Below are 19,466 nucleotides of genomic sequence, written 5' to 3'. Positions count from 1 at the left end.
CTCTGAAATCAATAAAAATATATATATTTTAAAAATCATATGGTACCCTAGCCAGATTGGCTCAGTGGATAGAGCGTCAGCCTGTGGACTAAAGGGTCCCAAGTTTGATTCCAGCCAAGGGCACATTCCTGGATTGTGGGCTCGATCCCCAGTGTGGGGCATGCAGGAGGCAGCCGATCAATGATTCTCTCTCATCATTGATGTTTCTATTTCTCCTCCCTTCCTCTCTGAAATCAACAAAAAAATATGTATTTTTTAAAAATCATATGGTAACTGTTTAACAATTGCAGGTATTAAAAGGACAGCCAACAAGCCAATGTACAGAGATCAGAGAACAATGATTGGTCCTAACAGATGAAATCTCATTAAACACCAGAAAACTCATAGTTGAGAAAAACTCGAAAAAGGCAGTGATTGAAAAAGCCTTCATCTGGGTGTACATCATATGTCTCAGTGGGGAAGAGGAGTGACTGATGCTGAAATAATTGTGCAGGGGGAAGTAGATAGGACAGACTACAGGTGAAGTGAACAGGAAGCAAACAAAGCCAAGAATCCCCCAAATCCAAGTAACTGCATCGCTATAGTTGATACACAAGTATATGTGTAGGGAGACTCTTCGATAAAGTCTTTGGGCAATAGACTTTTTGCTTTCATACAGGGACCCTCAAGCTCCTACAAATGGTAGAAATAGAGACCTCAGGAGATTATTTGTAATTTCTAATGTTTCACTTTATGGATAAAAGGCTTTATAAATTTAGCACCGGTTAGTTCTTCATACCCTGGAATGTAAAGGGACTCAATACTGGCCAAATTTTTTTCAAATTTCTAAGGTGGGAGAAACATTTTCATTGTCCACATACCTGCAGGGCACTGAAGTCAAGGCAAAAACCTACTTGGGAATGCAGATCTGTGAGAAGACAGAAGTTTTTGTGATTATTGACATTTAAGACACAGAAAAGACTGCCATGAGGAACTGTTCTTTCTCTTCCCTCTGCTAAGTCACCATGGTATATTTTTAAAAAATTAAATAAAATTGTAAAAAATAAGTCTGACTTTATGCATTGGTAAATTAGGCAAAGCTCTAGCTTATGTTACAGGAATATAGTTATTAAACATTGCACACATCTAAAGGTGGCAATTGTTCCCTCATTAATTCCATGCTATGGCAGCAAGTGATTATTCACACCCAAAGAAACTATGCATATCTTCTAACCTGCATCCCCAAAGCTATCATTTATGCAAGCTGCAGACCCCAGTCTTCTTTTTTTAAAAATATATTTTATCGATTTTTTACAGAGAGGAAGGGAGAGGGATAGAGAGTTAGAAACATCGATGAGAGAGAAACATCGACCAGCTGCCTCCTGCACACTCCCTACTGGGGATGTGCCCGAAACCAAGGTACATGCCCTTGACTGGAATCGAACCTGGGACCCTTCAGTCCGCAGGCTGATGCTCTATACACTGAGCCAAACTGGTTAGGGCAAGACCCCAGTCTTCTTATCCCTTTAGTGACTGCCTCTGAGTCCCAGGACTCTGGACTTTCAGTCTCGCCCACCGAAGCCTTTGCTTTCTTTGAGATTCTTGTTTGAAAAACAATGAGTGAGAAATTGGGTTTCAATACATAAAGTTTTGATTTTGTTTTTCTTCCAATTTGGTTAAGATATATACTTTTTTAAATATATATATTTTATTGATTTCAGAGAGGAAGGGAGAGGGAGAGATAGAAATATCAATGATGAGAGAAAAATCATTGATTGGCTGCCTCCTGCACACCCCACACTGGGGACTGAGCCTGCAACCCAGGTATGAGTTCTGACCGAGAACCAAACTGAGACCTCCTGGTTCATAGGTCAATGCACAACCACTGAGCTATGCCGGCTGGGCAGATACATTCATTTTCTATATGAATATTAAGAGTACTTTTGTATAGATTGCATTATTTTATCCCCATTTTATAGATGTACAAACTGAGGTATAGATAGGTAATATGATTTCCCCAAGGACACACAACTAGGACAAGGAAAAGGCAGTTTTTTTTTTAAATACAAGCAAGCACTAATTAAATTTTTTATGACCTAGTTACAATTATTTTTCTTTTTTAAACTTTATTGAGTTGCAATTCACATACAGTAAAATTTATCCTTTTAACGTGGCAATTAATTTTAGCATATTACAGAGCTGTGCAACCATCACAATAGTATTTTCAAATATTTTCATCATCCCCAAAAGAAACCCCATACCCATGGGGTTTAGCAGTCACTCCGAATTTCTCCCACCTCCCCCGACCTCAGCCCTAGACAACTGCTAATCTACTTTCTGTCTCCATAGTATTCACTAATCTAGACATTTCATATAAATGGAATCATACAATATGTGGTCTTTTGTGACTGGCTTCTCTGAAGTAATGTTTTCAAAGTTCCTACATGTTGCAGTGTGTATCAGTACATCATTTATTTCTATTACTGAATAATATACCATTGTATGGTTATACCACATTTTGATTATCCACTCATCAGCTGATGGATATTTGGGTTGTTTCCACAGCCAGTATGCACTGTACTGAGGCATCATTGCATCCAGACACTATTAGTGGCTAATGGGGATCAACAGGCACAGTGATGATAGTTGATGCAGAGTCAGCAACATTGTGACTAGGCCTTTTAAAAGTCAAAGACACTGTACTCATGGCCAATGGTGGTTAGCAAGGTGAAGCTAGTGTGGTATCAGCATATACTGTGTTGGAATCTCACGTAGGTTAGTACCTGCTCTTGTGGCTAAGTGGGGAGTAAGACTACTTCTAAAGCCTAGGGAGGACTAAGTCTCCCATTGCCAATGTCTTTCATCTGATCTAGTGTTCAAGATTCCTGGTTTTCTTCCAGACAGCTCCTGGTGTGGGAAGAGGAAACTTTTTATTGTTGTTTAATATGTTTTTATTGATTTTAGAGAGAGAGGAAGGGAGAGGGAGAAAGCGATATAAACATCAATGTCAATCGGCTGCCTCTTGAACACCCCCTGCTGGGGATCGAACCCACAACCCGGGCAGGTGCTCTGGCTGGGAATTGAACAAGGGCCTCCTGGTGCATGGGTCGATGCTCAACCACTGAGCCACTTGGGCTATTATTTTTTAAATTTTAATTGAGACATAATTTACATACAATAAAATGCACAGATCTGAAGTTTACTCATTGGATGACTATTATATATACCCATTAACAAACACTCCAATCAAGATACAGAATAGTCCCACCACTCCAGAAAGTTCCCACCTACCACTTAGGAGTTAATTCTCAACTCAGAGGCAATCTCTAATCTGCTTTCTATCATTACAGATTACTTTTATTTATGCTTGCCATTTCCATAACAATAATTTTAAAACATCAAATTTGGCCATAAAAACGGAATGAAATCTTACTCTTTGCAACAGCCTAGATGGAGATTATTATGCTAAGTGAAAGACAAATACCATATGATTCCAATTATGCTGGGGTCCAGCCCAGTGGGCCAGGGGTTCCCAAAGGTGTGGACAGAGTCCGCGAAGAATGTTTTACACGGAGACAGCGTTCAGATGATCAGCATAGCTCTCTTTAGTCTCTGCGGATCTTCCTGTGCCTGGCTGAGGCCACAGAGAAAGATCCAGAGGCAAGCTGAGCCTTTATTTTATAGTCAGAGGTAAACAAGGAAGTGGTTACCATAGTTACACTGTTCTTGTGAGTTTCACTTGTTTTGGCAGCACTTGCTACACCTCCCACAGCCCATTAGCTTCCCAGATAAGATCTAGGGAGCGATATAAGGTCAAGCCTAATTATGCTAAGAGGACTGTGCCCTCTAAGCTGGGACTTGTTTGTGGCTTTGCCAACAGGTCAGTCCGAGGCTTAACCCTCTAGCCGCACCACACACACTCATATGTGGAATCTAATGAACAAAATAAACTAAAACAAAATAGAAACTGACTCATAGATAGAGAACAGATTGACAGCTGTCAACAGAAGTGTGATTGGGAGGCTAGATGAAAAAAGATGAAAGAATTAAGTTACAGGGGGAACACTCATAGACAGACAACAGTATGGTGATTAACAGAAGGAAAGGGGGCTAGAGGGAGGTAGAGAAGGGTATAGGGGAGATAAATGATGACAGGAGGAGACTTGACTTGGGGTGATGAACACACAATAAATATACAGATGGTGTATTATAGAATTATGTACTTGAAACCTATATAATTTTATTAACCAATATCACCCCAATAAATTAAAAAGAGGACCTCCTGGGAGGGGAGTGGGGCTGGAGATTAAGTTTAATCACCAATGGCCACTGATTTAATCAGCCATGTGTATGTAATGAAACCTCCATAAACACCCAAAAGGATGGGTTTTGGAGAACGTCAAAGTCGGTGAATATACAAAGATCTGGGAAGAACGATGCACTCAGGGGCATGATGTACCACATCCTTACCCCATACCTTGCCCTATGCATCTCTTCCATCTGACTGTTAAATAAAATGTTTCTCTGAGTTCTACAAAAAAACCACCATCAAATTTAATGTTTTAAATGGATGGAATGGAGATTGAAAGAACTGATGAGATGGCATCTTGATAAATTTAATTAATACCTAGTTGATGGGGGTGAGGGCATGCTGTATACAAAATGCAGGAAGTGTAACCTGTATATTCAAGTGTATGCTGTATTGGGGAAAATCTGATGATTAATTCAAATACCTTGGGCCATCATAATCATTATGGGACATTCAGGGGTGAATAGCAAAAAAGATTTTTAATTTAGCATCAATTTACCCTGGTATAGTGTCACCAAATAGTAAAGGCAAAAGAGTTACTTTTCTTTAGCAAATAAGGTAAAATAGAAAACATTCTCGAAGTTGAGGTCTGCCCTAACAGACCTCCACTAAAGACAGCTCTAAAGGGTATAAAGGGTATTTTTCAGGCAAAGAATAAAACGAGCTTGACCGGCCTGCATGGCTCAGTGGTTGAGCATCGACCTATGAACCAGGAGGTCAGGGTTCGATTCCTGGTCAGGGCACATGCCCAGGTTGTGGGCTCGATCGCCATTGGGGGGGTGCAGGAGGCAGCTGATCAATGATTCTCTCTCATCATTGTTGTTTCTATCTCTCTCTTCCTCTACCTTTCTCTGTCTGAAATCAGTAAAAGTATTTTTTTAAAAAAGAAGAAAACAATCCTGGAAGGAATGCACAAAGGAATAAAGAACAACCAAGGTGGTGAATATGGAGGTTAAACAAAATTAATGCATAAAGCAAAAATGTTTTCTGGGGAGATGTGTATGTGTGTGTGTGCTTATATACACACATATATTATATATAATTATATATATAAACCCCATAATACATCATTATATTTTGAAATATATATGTATCTAAATGTATATGAGCAAAGTTTCTATTAAAGGATTAGCTTTTGAAGGCAATTTTTTTGGAGAAAGCCATAAAATACTATTGAAAGTCAAGAAAGATGTGTTTAAAATTTTTAAAAAACACATTCATGGATGAAAAGACTTAAAGCCATTTTACACCTTTCAGGTTGGCAATAATTTGTAAGACTGATAATAAGTCCTGGTGAATATGTGGGAAAATGTAACTTTTTTTCAAACTGCTCATGAGAGTGTAAATTAGTATAATTTGGAGGAAATCAATCCTATATAATAAAGAGGTAATATGCAAATTAACCCTCATGCCCTCACAAGATGGCTGCCTACACCCAGGCCAGCAGGGGAGTGAGTGAGAGACAACCAAACGACTGAACAGCAGGCTGCGTGGGGCAACCAGGCCGGCAGGGAGCCATGAGGGGCGACCAGGCCAGCAGTGGGGGGGGCAGTTAGGGACAATCAGGCCAGCATGCAGAGGAAGTGAGGGCGATCAGGCCAGCAGGGAGGGGTCAGTTGGGGGCAACCTGGCCAGCAGCAGGGGGCAGTTAGGGGTGAGCAGGCCAGCAGAGGGTGCAATAAGAGGCAACCAGGCCGGCAAGGGGGGGCAGTTGAGGGCGATTAGGCTGGTGGGGGGGCAGTGAGGGGTGACTAGGCTGGAAGAGGGGGCAGTTGTGGGTGACCAGGCCAGTAGCGGAGGCCAGTTAGGGCCAACCAGGCCAGCAGGTGGGGCAGTTAGGGGCAATCAGGCCAGCACGCAGAGGAAGTGAGGGGCAATCAGGCTGGTGTGGGGGGGTGGGCAGTTAGGGATGACCAGGCAGGCAGGCAGGTGAGCAATTGGGAGCCAGTGGTCCAGGATTGTGAGAGGGATGTCCGACTGTCGGTTTAGGCTCAATCCCCAGGATCGGGCCTAAACTGGCAGTCAGACATCCCCCGAGGGGTCTTGGATTGGAGAAGGTGCAGGTTGGGCTGAGGGGACCCCCCTTTCCTATGCATGAATTTCGTGCACTGGGCCTCTAGTTATTTAATAAAGTTGAAAAACTTCTATATTAATCAGAACCCAGCTAGGAGACAGAAGCCATATCAATTATTTTAACAGAAATAACTTATTATGAAGAATGCTTAACTGGTTATGAAGTTATTAACCACATAAATGAAAAGACAGCAAGTATCATGGAGGTAGCAACTACAGAAAGCAGCCAGACTAGGATAATAAGGGAAGAAATTGAAACTATTAAAAGTTAGAAGGTTGGAGGAGGGGGTCTCATGTGGTTGGGATTCATACCTCTAAGGAGGGGGCCCAACCAGCTGAACCTCACGTCTCTAAGGGGTTGGGGTACCATGGAAAACTGCAAATGTGTGAACGATGGAAAACTGAAAACCGGATTAAACTGCTGCTACTCTGAGGAACTACTGCCACAGTGAAGAAGCAATGCTGGCCTGATGCTCAGATAAACAGGGAGGCCCAACAGGGAGCAGCTGGCAAGACAGAAACATGTTTTGTACAGTCACAGCCCCAGCATCACAAAGCACAGCATAGAAGGACAGGTTTGGAGCTGGCGCACAATAGCCTAATGACTAGCACACTGCCTACACCCTGTGACCCATCAGTTCCACTTCTAGATACTCAACATAGAAACAATACAAATGCCTTTCACTAGGTGAATGGAGACGTAAATAAATAAACCAGACCTATATTTATCAACATGGCTAGATCTTGGAAAGGAAATATTTCATTAAAAAAGCAAGCTATGGAAGTTTAAACATAGTGTGATACCATATATTAAACTTTTTAAAAGCAATATCCTAATATATAAAAACCCTGGGTCCATCACATCCGCAATGACCGGGAGGCTCGACCATTCGCCAGGCTGCGCGCACAGCAGGTGAGCAGGCTGAACTGCTGACCTCTTGGAGAAAGAGAGAGGCGGGGCTGATCAGCAGTGACAGCAGCTGCTGGCGAGGCTGGGAGAGAGAAGCAGGGTGATCAGACCCTGCTTCTCTCTCCCTCACCAGCAGCCAAGCCTCTCTTTCTCCCAGAGGTCAGCAGTTCAGCCGCTCGCCAGCAGCCTGGGGTGGCTGCTGATCAGCCCTGTCTCTATGATCAGGCCCGGAGATGCTGACTGGCATAGAAAGCAACCAATCAGAACCAAATTGGCTGGCAAAGGAGGGAAGTTGGGGGCAAGATCAGGCTGGCAGGGGAGGGCAGTTGGTGTTGATCAGGCCTGCAGGAGAGGGCAGTTGGGGGCAACCAGGCTGGCAGGGGAGGGAAGTTGGTGGGGACCAGGCTTGCAGAGGAGGGCAGTTGAGGGCCATCTGGCCAGCAGGGGAGGTCAGTTGGGGGGGACCAGGCTTGCAGGGGAGGGCAGTTGGGGGCCATCAAGCCAGCAGTGGAGAGCAGTTGGGGGCAAGATCAGGCCAGCAGAGGAGGGAAGTTGGGGGCAGTCAGGTTGGCAGAGGAGGGCAGTTGGGGGCAATCAGGCCAGCAGGGGAGAGCAGTTGGGGGCAAGATTAGGCTGGCAGAGGAGAGCAGTTAGGGGTGATCAGGCAGGCAGAGGCAGTTGGGTACGAGATGAGGCCAACAGGGGAGACCAGATAGGGGCAACCAGGCCAGCAGGGGAGGGCAGTTGGTGGGGACCAGGCTTGCAGGGGAGGGCAGTTGGGGGCCATCTGGCTGGCAGGGGAGGGCAGTTGGGGGGAGGAACAGGCTGGCAGTGGAGGGCAGTTGGGGGCAATCAGGCCAGCAGGGGAGCAGTTAGGTGTTAATCAGGCCAGCAGGGGAGTGGTTAGGTGGTGATCAGACTGGCAGGCAGAAGCGGTTAGGGGCAATCAGGCAGGCAGGCAGGTGAGCAGTTAGGAGCCAGAAGTCCTGGATTGTGAGAAGGATGTCCCAGATTGGAGAGGGTGCAGGTCTGGGCTGATGGACAACCCCCCCCCCCCCAGGGCACGAATTTCATGCCCCAGGCCTCTAGTATCATTATATATTGCAGCATTCATACTATATTTAAAAAACTCAGGATAGATGAAAATTCTAAATGTTGAAAAGGAAACTTTAACTTTGGAGGAAAGTATAGAATATTATCACCCTAAAACTGACAATTAAAACATAAAACCTGAGCAGAAGAAAATTAAAGAACCGGACACAGTCTGGGGGAAGATCTTTGCAACACACATGACTGGAAAATAACTTTTATAGTCTCATATATTAAAAACAACATTTAAACCAAGAGGTAAAAGATAAACTGCCCATTAGAAAACAATGAGCATAAGGATATGAACAGTCAGTCAATGCAGCCAATCAACAGAGAGAAAAATGTTCAACCTCACCACTAATTAGGGAAATCCAAATGAAATAAAAACAACAATGAGCTCTCCCCTAAGGGGATCAGGACATATTTTCACACCAATGTAGGAGCCAAATTGTTATAAGTGCACTCTGTGTGCCCTGGTGATCAAATGGTGAAGGGAGCCTTCACAGAGAAGCTTTCTCCATAGCATAAGGTAAGTGCCAACCTAATGAGTTCTCTGATGCTCTGTGAGGTGTGCTTTACGGCAGAAGGCTTTACCACATTTCTGACACTCAAAGGGTCTCTCTCCTGTGTGAATTTGCTGATGTTCAATGAGGCGTACTTTCAAATAAAAGGCATTTCCACATTCACCACATTCATAAGGTTTCTCTCCGGTGTGAGTTTTCTGGTGTTGACAAAGGGATTTCTTCATACTAAAGATTTTTCCACATTCCCTACATTCATAGGGTTTCTCTCCTGAATGCATTCTCTGGTGTTCAATGAGGCGTGCTTTAACATAGAAGGCATTACCACATTTACTACATTCATAAGGTTTCTCTCCTGTGTGAATTCGCTGATGTATTCCCAGAGATGAGTGCACCCTAAAAGATTTCCCACATTCACTACATTGATAGGGTTTTTCACCTGTGTGAGTTCTCTGATGATTATTGAGAGTCGTCTTCATTCTAAAGAATTTCCCACATTCTTCACATTTATAGGGTTTCTCACCTGTGTGTGTTCTCTGGTGTTGATTTAGGGATTTCTTTGCACGGAAGTTTTTCCCACAGTCACCACATTCATAGGGTTTCTCCCCGGTGTGAGTTCTCTGGTGTTGGGTAAGAGATATCTTAACACGAAATTTTCTCCCACATTCACTACATTCATAGGGTTTCTCCCCGGTGTGAGTTCTCTGATGAATTGTGAGGGTTGCCTTCTCAGAAAAGGTTTTCCTACATTCAGTACATTCATAGGGCCTCTCTCCTGTGTGTGTTCTTTGATGTAGAATGAGTTGTGACTTCCTACCAAAAGATTTCCCACATTCATTACATTTAAAGGGCTTCTCCCCTGTGTGAGTTTTATGATGAGCAATGAGGTATGATCTTGCACTAAAGGTTTTTGCACAGTCATTACATTTATAGGGTCTCTCCCCTGTGTGTATTCTCAGATGTTCAATAAGGTTTGATTTCCTACAGTAAGTTTTCCCACATTCATGACATTCAAAGTTTTTATCTCCTGTGTGTGTTCTTTTATGCCCAACAAAGCCCGTTTTCTTGTAGAAGACTTTCCCACACCCATTGTATTCAAGAGTTTGATCCAAAGTTTGAATCGTCTTATGCTGAAGGTCATTATCATGCCTGAGGGCATTACCCCCAACAGAACTGTTGCCACACAGCAGTGAGAGAGATCCTTTTAAAACAAATCATATCATCACTCTTTCATTCAAAACCCAACAACGGCTTTCCCTGTCACAATATAAAATTAAAGTGCTTAACACAGCCTATAAAACTCTACATAATTTGGCCCCTAGAAAACTTTCCGATATTGCTTCTTAACACTCTCATCACCCATACTTAAGCCATACTGGCCTCTTTGCTATTACTAGGATATATCACTCAGACTAGGCTTGGAACTTAACAGATATCTGTCCCCAAAGTATTCAAAATTTACATGGCTCCATATCTCTCACTTCACTGATGTTGGTGCAATGATGTTAACCTCACCAAAAAAGTCTTCCCTGGCCACATTCCCTAAAAGCACCCCCCCCATCATTATCTATCTTCTTATCTTGCATTGATTTTTCCCTACCAAATATTATGTATTTGTTTACTTCTGGTCTCTTTCCCTCGTGTAGAATTGCAAGGAGAACAGTGATATTAGTTTATTCACTGCTGGATCCCCACACCTTTGCACAGAATGTGACCAGCATATAGTTGACACTCATGAATGAATGAATGGCTACAATAGAAGGCATCTGAAGCAATGGAGAGAAGGAAGGCATTGAGAACAATAAAGAGAGAGAGGCTGGCTAAGGATAAATGTCTAAGGTGAGGCAGGCAGGGACAGACAAGAGTGGTGAATAACCACAAAAATCAAGATAAAATAGGAGAGAACATCAAAGTGTGAGCATGATACTGGGATGTGCGATTTAGACATCTGAAATATACAGGTCTTCTGTTCTCCAGTCATTTTCAAAGAGCAAGGACCTCTAAAGAAAGATTCCTGAAAAGTACTGCTGAGCGATAACCTTAGACCTGAATTCCTGGGCTCTTATCTCCCGTTATCCATATGCCTTGCTCACTCACCTGGGTAACCATGGCCTGAGGATTCCTCTTCTAATATCCACAGCTTTTCGCCTCGCTCCAACTTGAAGATCATCTCTGGTTTGGCCACGCAGAGGCCTGTTAATGGGAAATGGCACAAGACATGGGCCAAGTTGTCTGAGCTTTAGGGCCTCTGATGGAGGAGGAAGGTGCATCTTCATGAGCTGCACGAGGAAGGGGGCCCATTTAAACCTTTCATCGGGGGAAGTGAGAACACACACACTCTTCCTGGTGCCCCAAATTGATCAATCATCTGTGACCCTTGAATCCAAAACTAAAATATCATTAAACTCAACAACAACCAAAACAGAAAACACATGCTACCAGGAGTTACATGGACAATAATTCTCACCCACAGATGCCAGGTTGCTGTAGTTCTCCAGCATCACATCCTTGTGCATGGTCCTCTGAGCAGGGTCCAGTCTGTGCCACTCCTGTCGGGTAAAATCCACAGCCACATCCTCGAAAGATACAGATCCCTGTAACAACAATCTGAAATGATCAGAATGGGACACATAGAAAAAATTTCTGGGAACTAATTCTCTCAAAAGAACACCATTAAGAATTTACTAGGAAAAAAAAGAATTTACTAGAAAAACTACACTGGAGCCCAGATGGTGTGGCTCAGTGGTTGAGCATCAACTTATGAGCCAGGAGGTCACAGTTCGATGCCTGGTCAGGGCACATGCCTGGGTTGTGGATTTCATCCCCAGTAGGTGGCGTGAAGGAAACAGCTGATCGATGATGTTTCTCTCTCATTGATGTTCCTATCTCTCTATCCCTCTCCCTCTCCCTCTCTCTCTAAAAAATCAATAAAAATGGCCCTAGCTGGTCTTGCTCAGTGGACAGAGCATTCGCCTGTGGACTGAAGTTTCCCAGGTTCGGTTCCAGTCAATGGCACATGCCCAGGTTGAGAGCTCGATCCCTAGTGTGGGGCATGCAGGAGGCAGCCAATCAATGATTCTCTCTCATCATTGATGTTTCTATCTCTCTCTCCCTCTCTCTTCCTCTCTGAAATAAATAAAAAAATGTATTTTTAAAATATATTTTTTTAAATCAAGAAAAATGTATTTACAAAAAAAAATTAAAAAGAAACTGCTGTTGTTGTCTACCCCTGGTACTAAGCAAGAAACAGCACCTAATAAGGTGACTTGAATTTTGTAAAATGCATATTTTGTAAAATGCACAATTGAGAATATTGCTAGTTCCTCTCCATAACACTCCCTAAAAAAAAGGCTGTATTTGAATAAGGCCCCGAAGAAAAGTAAGCCATGTCTGAACTGCAAACACCAATAGCTCTCTTGATGCCTTTAGACCCTTATGCTCTGTAGGGAGTAGCCATAGGGTTAAGCCTCAGACTGACCTGTTGGCAAGTCCCAGCTTAGAGGGCACAGCCCTCTTAGCATAATTAGGCTTGACCTTATGACCCCCTAGATCTTATCTGGGAAGCTAATGGGCTGTGGGAGGTCCAGCAAGTGCTGCCAAAACAAGTGAAACCCACAAGAACATTGTAACTATGGTGACCACTACCTTGTTTACCACTGGCTCAGCTTGCTGTCTGGATCTATCTCTGTGGCCTTAGCCAGGCACAGGAGATCCACCTAGACCCAGCTTATTCTCTTTATCTTTTCTGCATCCTTCGATGGCCCCCCTCAGGCTCACCGAACCCTTGGCTGAGCTGGCCCGGTACAATGCTCCACACTCAGACATAATTCTCAAAGTGGGTGCTACTTGTACTAACAAAGATGGGAGCCCAATAGCTTATGACCAAAATAACCATGGTGACAGGGAGGGAGTTTATGCATAGATTTAACAACATGGACTTCCAGTCACCAAGGCAGACCTGGTGGCAGCAGAGTGCCTAATTTGCCAGCAGCAAAGACTAACACTGAGTCCCTGATATGGCACCATTCCCCCAGGTGATCAGCCAGCTATCCGGTGGCAGGTTGATTCCATTGGACCACTTCCATCATGGAAGGGGCAGCACATTATTCTTACTGAAATAGACAGTTACTCTGGATATGGATTTGCCTTCCCTGCACACAATGCTTCTGCCAAAACTGCCATCTGGGGCCTTATCCACTGATCAAGAAACTCACTTCACAGCAAATAAAGTGCAGCAATGGGTCGAAGCTCATGGAATTCACTTGTCTTACCATGTTCCCCACCATCCCGAAGCAGCTGGCTTGATAGAATGGTGGAATGGTCTTTTGAAGATTCAATTAGGCCTGCAGGACAAGATGGAGTTCCTGCAGATCCTGAAGCACGAACTGCAGAGGGTCAGTGGCCACAGCAGCCTCCGTGGCTATACACAAATTTTCTTCAGGGCAAATCCTGTTGGTACACTAGTGGGGGGAGACAAATATGGAAACAAATACTATGAAGACAACAGATTTTTGGCTCTTACCAATGGGCTATATATACAGTACTTCCTCACCCCTTATCCACAAGGATATGTTCCGAGACCCCCAGGGGATGCCTGAAACTACAGAGAGTGATGCAGCCAAAAGCCAAAGAACACCTTGAAGAGGCAAGGAAGGATGCTCCCCTAGCAGTGGTCGGCAAACTCATTAGTCAACAGAGCCAAATATCAACAGTACTTCTACAAAATAGACTCGCCCAGGCCGAAAACCGACCTGCGCATGGGCCACGAAGTTTCAATCGCACTGTACGTGCCCGCACTGTGGTATTTTGTGGAAAAGCCACCCTCAAGGGGCCAAAGAGCCGCATGTGGCTCACGAGCTGCAGTTTGCCGACCTCGGCCCTAGAGCCTTCAGAGGGACCATGGCTCTGCCAACACCTTGATTTCAGACTTATGGCCTCCAGAGATATGAGAGAATAAATTTTTTGTTGTTTAAATCCAAGTTTTTGGTCATTAGCTATGGCCGGCCTGGAAACTAACACAAATTTTATTGGGACATGAGGCACTACTGTAATAATTACCTAAGAATGTGCAAGTGATTTTGGCTTGGAATAATGTGTAGAATCTGGAAGAATTTTGAGGTGTGTGACACACAAAACCTAGATTGCCTGGAAGAGACTATTGGAAGAAATATGGACATTAAAGGCACTGCTGCCCTGGCTGGGTAGCTCAGTTAGTTAAAGAGTCGTCCCCATATGCCAAAGTTGCAGGTTCAATCCCCGGTCAGGGCACATACAACAATCAACCAATTAATGCATAAATAAGTGGAACAACAAATTGATATTTCTCTCCCCCTTCCTCTCTCTCTAAAATCAATAAATAGGTTTGGTTTGGTGTCAACCTATGAACCAAGAGGTCACGGTTTGATTGTACATGCCCAGGGTTGCAGGCTTGATCCCCAGTAGGGGGCGTGCAGAAGGAGATTGATGTTTCTATCTCCCTCTCCCTTCCTCTCTGAAATCAATAAAAACATATTTTTTAAATCAATAAATTAAAACATTTTAAAGGCATTGCTGCAGAGGGCTCAAAAGGAAATGAGAAAGAGTAGAGGAAGCATCTATCATCTTACAGAATAAGTGTATCATCACGAGCAGAATGTTAATAGAAATATGAACATAAAAGGTGCTTCTAAGGTGAGATTTCAGATGAAAATGAAGAACAAGTCACTGAAAACTGGAGAAAAGACTATCTTTGTTATATAGTGGCAGAAAACTTGATAGTATTGTGTTCTATGGTTGTGTGGAAAAATAGAACTTATAAGGAATGAACTTGGACATTTAGCTGAGAGATTTTCAAGCAAAGTATTAAGGGTATAGCCTGTTTTTGTCTTGCTGCTTATAGTGAAAGGTGAGACAAAAGAAACATATTGGCTAAGAAGCTATTAAGCAAAAAAAGGAACCAACACTTGATGATTTGGGATATTCTTGTCCTACCCATAGTGTAAAAAAAAATTAGAAAATTCACTGTTCAGAACTAGTGCTATGGAGAGAAAACCAAGAGTATATATAGCTAGATAATCTTTTCCTGAAGAGATGAGATATGTGATTCATGACCCACTGAACCATCTAGGAATAGAGATGGGATTATCCAGTAAAGATCTCTTGGCTGATGGGGCCTACACAGGAGAGCCACAAGCCTTTGGAGAATGTTGTATGTGCAGAAACACTGCAAGCTTGAACTGAAAGGGACAAATAAAGGACAAAAAGAGAAAAGGCTGTCAGGCTTCTAAAATATTACAGGTAGGAAACCATCTGATGGAACTACCTAGCTTTAAACATATGCTTGTAAAGAAAGGAAGAATGACTTCCAGGGAAGAGTCAGAGGGTGGAGATGCAGGCTCAGAGGTAGAGAGAGGCCAATGGAGCAGTAGGTGGTACAGGGGTTGAAAATGGTGCCACAGGTCCAAAACATGGAGCCACCTCAGCCCCACGGGGCAGAGAATTAAGCCACAAAGAATTATTTTCAGGCCTTGTGTACGGATGTTGCTGTGAACAAAACTAACTCCATTTTTGTGTTCCTCATTTCTATTCAAGTTTTTCATGCTATGAACTCTGACCAACCTCACTGTTCTTAACCAGCACACCAAAGCTTTATAGTTAATGATTGTCTGTGTTTCTTAAACCTACACAATGTAGCTGTAAAGATTCTTGTCAGTAGTGGCCAGAATGGCATGGCAACCAAGATAAATATCAACTCTAAACACTCATCTATTGCAAGGCCACCAGGAGGTATGGCTCCTGGCACATACTGCATTATTTTCCCTTTTTCTTGGCAATCATTCATACCTAAGCTATACTATACTAGTAAAAAAGGTAATGGAACAGCAGTCTGATAGCAAAGAATATCTGCACAGACTAAGTCACCTGCCTGCTCCAATCATATCCCTGTAAGGAACTTATAAATTCCATTATCATCTATAGAGTTGCCTGCATCATTTTTTGGTCTCAATAAATCCTTTCACCTGGCCGGTGTGGCTTAGCGGTTGAGCATATCGACCCATGAACCAAAAGGTTGCAGGTTCGATTCCTGCTCAGGGCATATGCCCGGGTTGCAAGCTCAATCCCCAGTGGGGGCCATGTAGGAGGCAGCCAATCGATGATGTTCCTCTCTCATCAATGTTCCTGGTCCACCATTGTACCTTGGAAACAACTTGTTTTTTAATTTCACAGATTCACAGATGGAAAGTTTGTCCCAGGATGGATCATACCCAGTCTCATCCCATCCATACTTGACTTAGATAGTTTAAATAATAAGATCTAGGGCTTTTTGAGCTGATGAGACTTAGATGAGATTTTGGACTTAGAGTTGATGCTATAATGAGTTAAGACTTTTGGGGCTGTTGAGATGTGGTGAATTTATTTTGTACGTGGGACGAACATGAATTTGGAGACCAGAAAATGGACTATAATGGGTTGAATGGTGGACCCCCCCAAAATATGTCCATATGCTAACACCTGGACTCTGTGAATGTTACCTTATTTGGGAAAAGGATCTTTGCATATGCAGTTAAGGATCTTGAGTTGAGATCATAGTGAATTACCTGGGTGGACCCTAAATCCAATGACAAGTGTCCTTATAACAGACAGCAGAGGAGAGGGGAGTGATGCTGTGGTTCCTGGGCACCATTCAGGTCGCCATCACCTTGGCCAAGAGGAGCAGCATGGTCTTCACGGTGTTCGCGGCAGGTGATGATGAGCAATCTACACAGATGGCTGCAAGTTGGGAAGATGACAAAGTGACAGAAGCATCCTCAAACAGTTCTGTTGCTGTTAAAATCAATACCAAAAGATGCACTCACTAAAAGTTGAAACATCAGCTGCAAGTGGGAACCAGTCAGGAAGTTTAGTCTGTTTTCATCCCTCATTTGAACCCTGTAACACTTCTAAAAACTCTCCATCCAGCCCTAACCGGTTTGGCTCAGTGGACAGAGCATTGGTCTGTGGACTGAAGGGTCCCCGGTTCGATTCCGGTCAAGGGCATGTACCTTGGTTGCGGGCACATACCCAGTAGGGGGCGTGCAGGAGGCAGCTGATCGATGTTTCTCTCTCATCAATGTTTCTAACTCTCTATCCTTCTCCCTTCCTCTCTGTAAAAAAATCAATAAGATATATTTTTAAAAATTAAAAAATAAAAACTCTTCATCCAGATTTTGTGATACACCGCTCTTTTTTTTTTTTAATATGTCAGTAGTGGAACGATCCACCCTTTTTACTTACAAAGTGTGAACAGAAAGCTACTATATTTCTCTAGGACATTTACAAAGAGTTTTCTTCACCTTAATATACCTCTCTTAATACAGTCATGTGTATAAACAGTTAGAGGAAGTTCAGGACCTATCACTCCCTCTCAGAAGCCTAGTCAATGTTCAAATAAGAGATCTACCCAGAACCTCACTGTCAATAAAAATATTTTTTAAAAAGGACAAGACGAACAACGTAGCAAGACAGAAAACTTTTAAATAAATAAACAAATAAGCCAGTCCCAAAAAGATGACATACGGTATGATTGCACTTGTATAACATTTTTTTTAAATTGATTTCAGAGAAAGGAAGTGAGAGGAAGAGAGATATAGAAACATCAATGATGAGAGTGAATCATTGGTCAACTGCCTCCTCCACGCTCCACACTGGGGATTGAGCGGGCAACCCAGGCATGTGCCCTGAATAGGAATCAAACCGTGACCTCCTGGTTCATAGGTTGACACTCAACCACTGAGCCACACCGCCAGGCTAACATTCTAGAAATGACAAAATTGTAGAGCTGGAGCACAGATTGGTGGTTGCCAGGGGTTAAGAAAGGAGTGGGAAAGAAGGGAAGTGGTTGTGGTCATTAAAGGACAACATGAGGGATCCTTCTAGTGATGGAAATGTTCTGTATGTCAATATACTGATTGTGATATTGTATCAAGGTTCTGCACAGTGTGACCATTGGGGGAAACTGGGGCAACAGTACATTACATTTGAATCCACAATGATCTCAAAATTAAAATTTACCTAAAAAAAATAGAAAATAAGGAACAGTAGGCTCCTCCTCTGTACCTTAAATGACCTGTCAGGTTGTCCCGGAACCAAGGCAGAGAACCTCTGGAGTAATGTCTCATTAGCTGGCATGTTCACCCTGGGTCTCAGCCCACCTTCCAAAGCTAGATGGGTGCTGTATGTGGGCTGCAGTCAGAATGAATGGAAGATCCTGCCACCTCCAGGAAGGAGAAAGCTCAACAGAGACACCGAGGACTCCTAAAAGGATAGTATCCATGTTATCTGTGTCATTCCCCATTTACCCCACAAAGTTCAGCAAACCCACACTGAGGCTTAGTCAGGGTGGATTATTTAAACAATCATGAGTGTTGGAGTCAAATTAATGAGCTCAGAGTCTCTTATTCTTGGTTGGCTCCACAGGCGGCTTCACACCATACCCAGCCAGCCCATCCCTTAATTCCAGGTTCAAGGCGGATCTGGGGTTGGGGGAGGGCAGAACTGGAGCACTGAATGGTGCTGAAGCCTCGTGGAGAGGGTGGGGGAAGGACTTGTCCATAGGGACCTGGTGGGTGACTGTAGAGACAGGAATTCTGGAAACCTGGTCATCTGAATGAATGACACTCTTCTGCCATCGTGAATGATTTTGCCATTTTAGGATGAAAATCCTTAAAATTCTTATATAGCAATCTCTTAGCCTCTTCTTCCCACATGAAAATGATTCAACATTAATATTATTATTTATTAAACCGACAAATTGGGGATGGGGGAAACATGCTACTATTAACTTACAGGGGGGAAAAAAGCCTTTGGCACAAGTCAGCAATCATTACTAATAAAAAAATAAAATTAGGGAAGAAATAAATTACTTACATTTCACAAAAATCATTTACAAAACATAATCATGGAATACTATGCTAAAAAATAAAATGGTGAAGCTATTGCCGTTAAAATTAGCAATAGGATAGGGATATCTGGTACAATTCAAAATTGTTTTTCTGCCTTTGGCTCACACAATAGAAGATGAAACAATCAGAATAAATACTGCAAAGAAATGAAAATGTAGCGTTCTTTGCCAAAGATATGATTTTATACATAGAAACCCTACCAGACTCTATTAGAATTCATTGGGCCCTAACTGGTTTGGCTCAATGGATAGAGCGTTGGCCTGTGGACTCAAGGGTCCCAGGTTCGATTCCGGTCAAGGCATGTACCCTTGGTTGTGGCACATCCCCAGTGGGGAGTGTGCAGGAGGCAGCTGATCATGTTCTCTTCTCATCGATGTTTCTACTCTCTATCCCTCTCCTCCTCTCGTAAGAAATCAATAAAATATATCTATATATAAAAAAAGAATTCATTGGGTAATTTCATAAGGGGCTAGATACAAAATAAAATTATAAGATGGTTTTTCCTCTACAACAACAATGATAAAATGAAAATGGGAAAAACCCATTAGTAATGATAGCAAGAAATATATGAAACAAACTTTTAAAGAAATGGTACCTACAAAATTTTTAAAAGTTTAAAAAAACTGACAAATATGAAAGTTACATAGACATACCATATCCCTAGA

At 42.9% G+C, this 19,466-nt stretch overlaps 1 protein-coding gene, 1 non-coding gene and 1 pseudogene across 2 annotated transcripts; 1 reads left to right on the top strand and 2 right to left on the bottom strand.

The window, feature by feature from the left end:
• The first annotated feature begins 337 nt into the window (after positions 1-337).
• Positions 338-1,247, top strand: LOC111827635 (annotated as a pseudogene).
• Positions 1,248-8,488: 7,241 nt separating this feature from the next.
• On the bottom strand, positions 8,489-18,050 carry ZNF157 (zinc finger protein 157). The gene is made up of 4 exons (XM_023760956.1): positions 17,957-18,050; positions 11,349-11,475; positions 10,979-11,074; positions 8,489-10,082 (listed from the first exon to the last, which is right to left on the bottom strand). The coding sequence occupies exons 1-4, from the start codon at positions 18,026-18,028 to the stop codon at positions 8,902-8,904; spliced, it is 1,476 nt and encodes a 491-aa protein (XP_023616724.1). The 5' UTR covers positions 18,029-18,050; the 3' UTR covers positions 8,489-8,901.
• On the bottom strand, positions 17,097-17,221 carry LOC111827640. The gene has a single exon (XR_002831280.1).
• Positions 18,051-19,466: the final 1,416 nt, after the last annotated feature.

Source organism: Myotis lucifugus, unplaced genomic scaffold (genome assembly GCF_000147115.1).
Source record: "Myotis lucifugus unplaced genomic scaffold, Myoluc2.0 scaffold_196, whole genome shotgun sequence".
In the NCBI taxonomy this organism is placed as follows: domain Eukaryota; kingdom Metazoa; phylum Chordata; class Mammalia; order Chiroptera; family Vespertilionidae; genus Myotis; species Myotis lucifugus.
This window is presented reverse-complemented; position numbering and strand designations above follow the sequence as displayed.

Coding starts and splice junctions, on each gene's coding strand:
- ZNF157 (XM_023760956.1), bottom strand. CDS start 18,028: ATGCCAGCTAATGAGACATTACTCCAGAGGTTCTCTGCCTTGGTTCCG. Junction 11,476..17,956: donor AACCTGACAGGTCATTTAAG/GTACAGAGGAGG, acceptor TTGTTGTTACAG/GGATCTGTATCTTTCGAGGA. Junction 11,075..11,348: donor CAGCAACCTGGCATCTGTGG/GTGAGAATTATT, acceptor TCCCATTAACAG/GCCTCTGCGTGGCCAAACCA.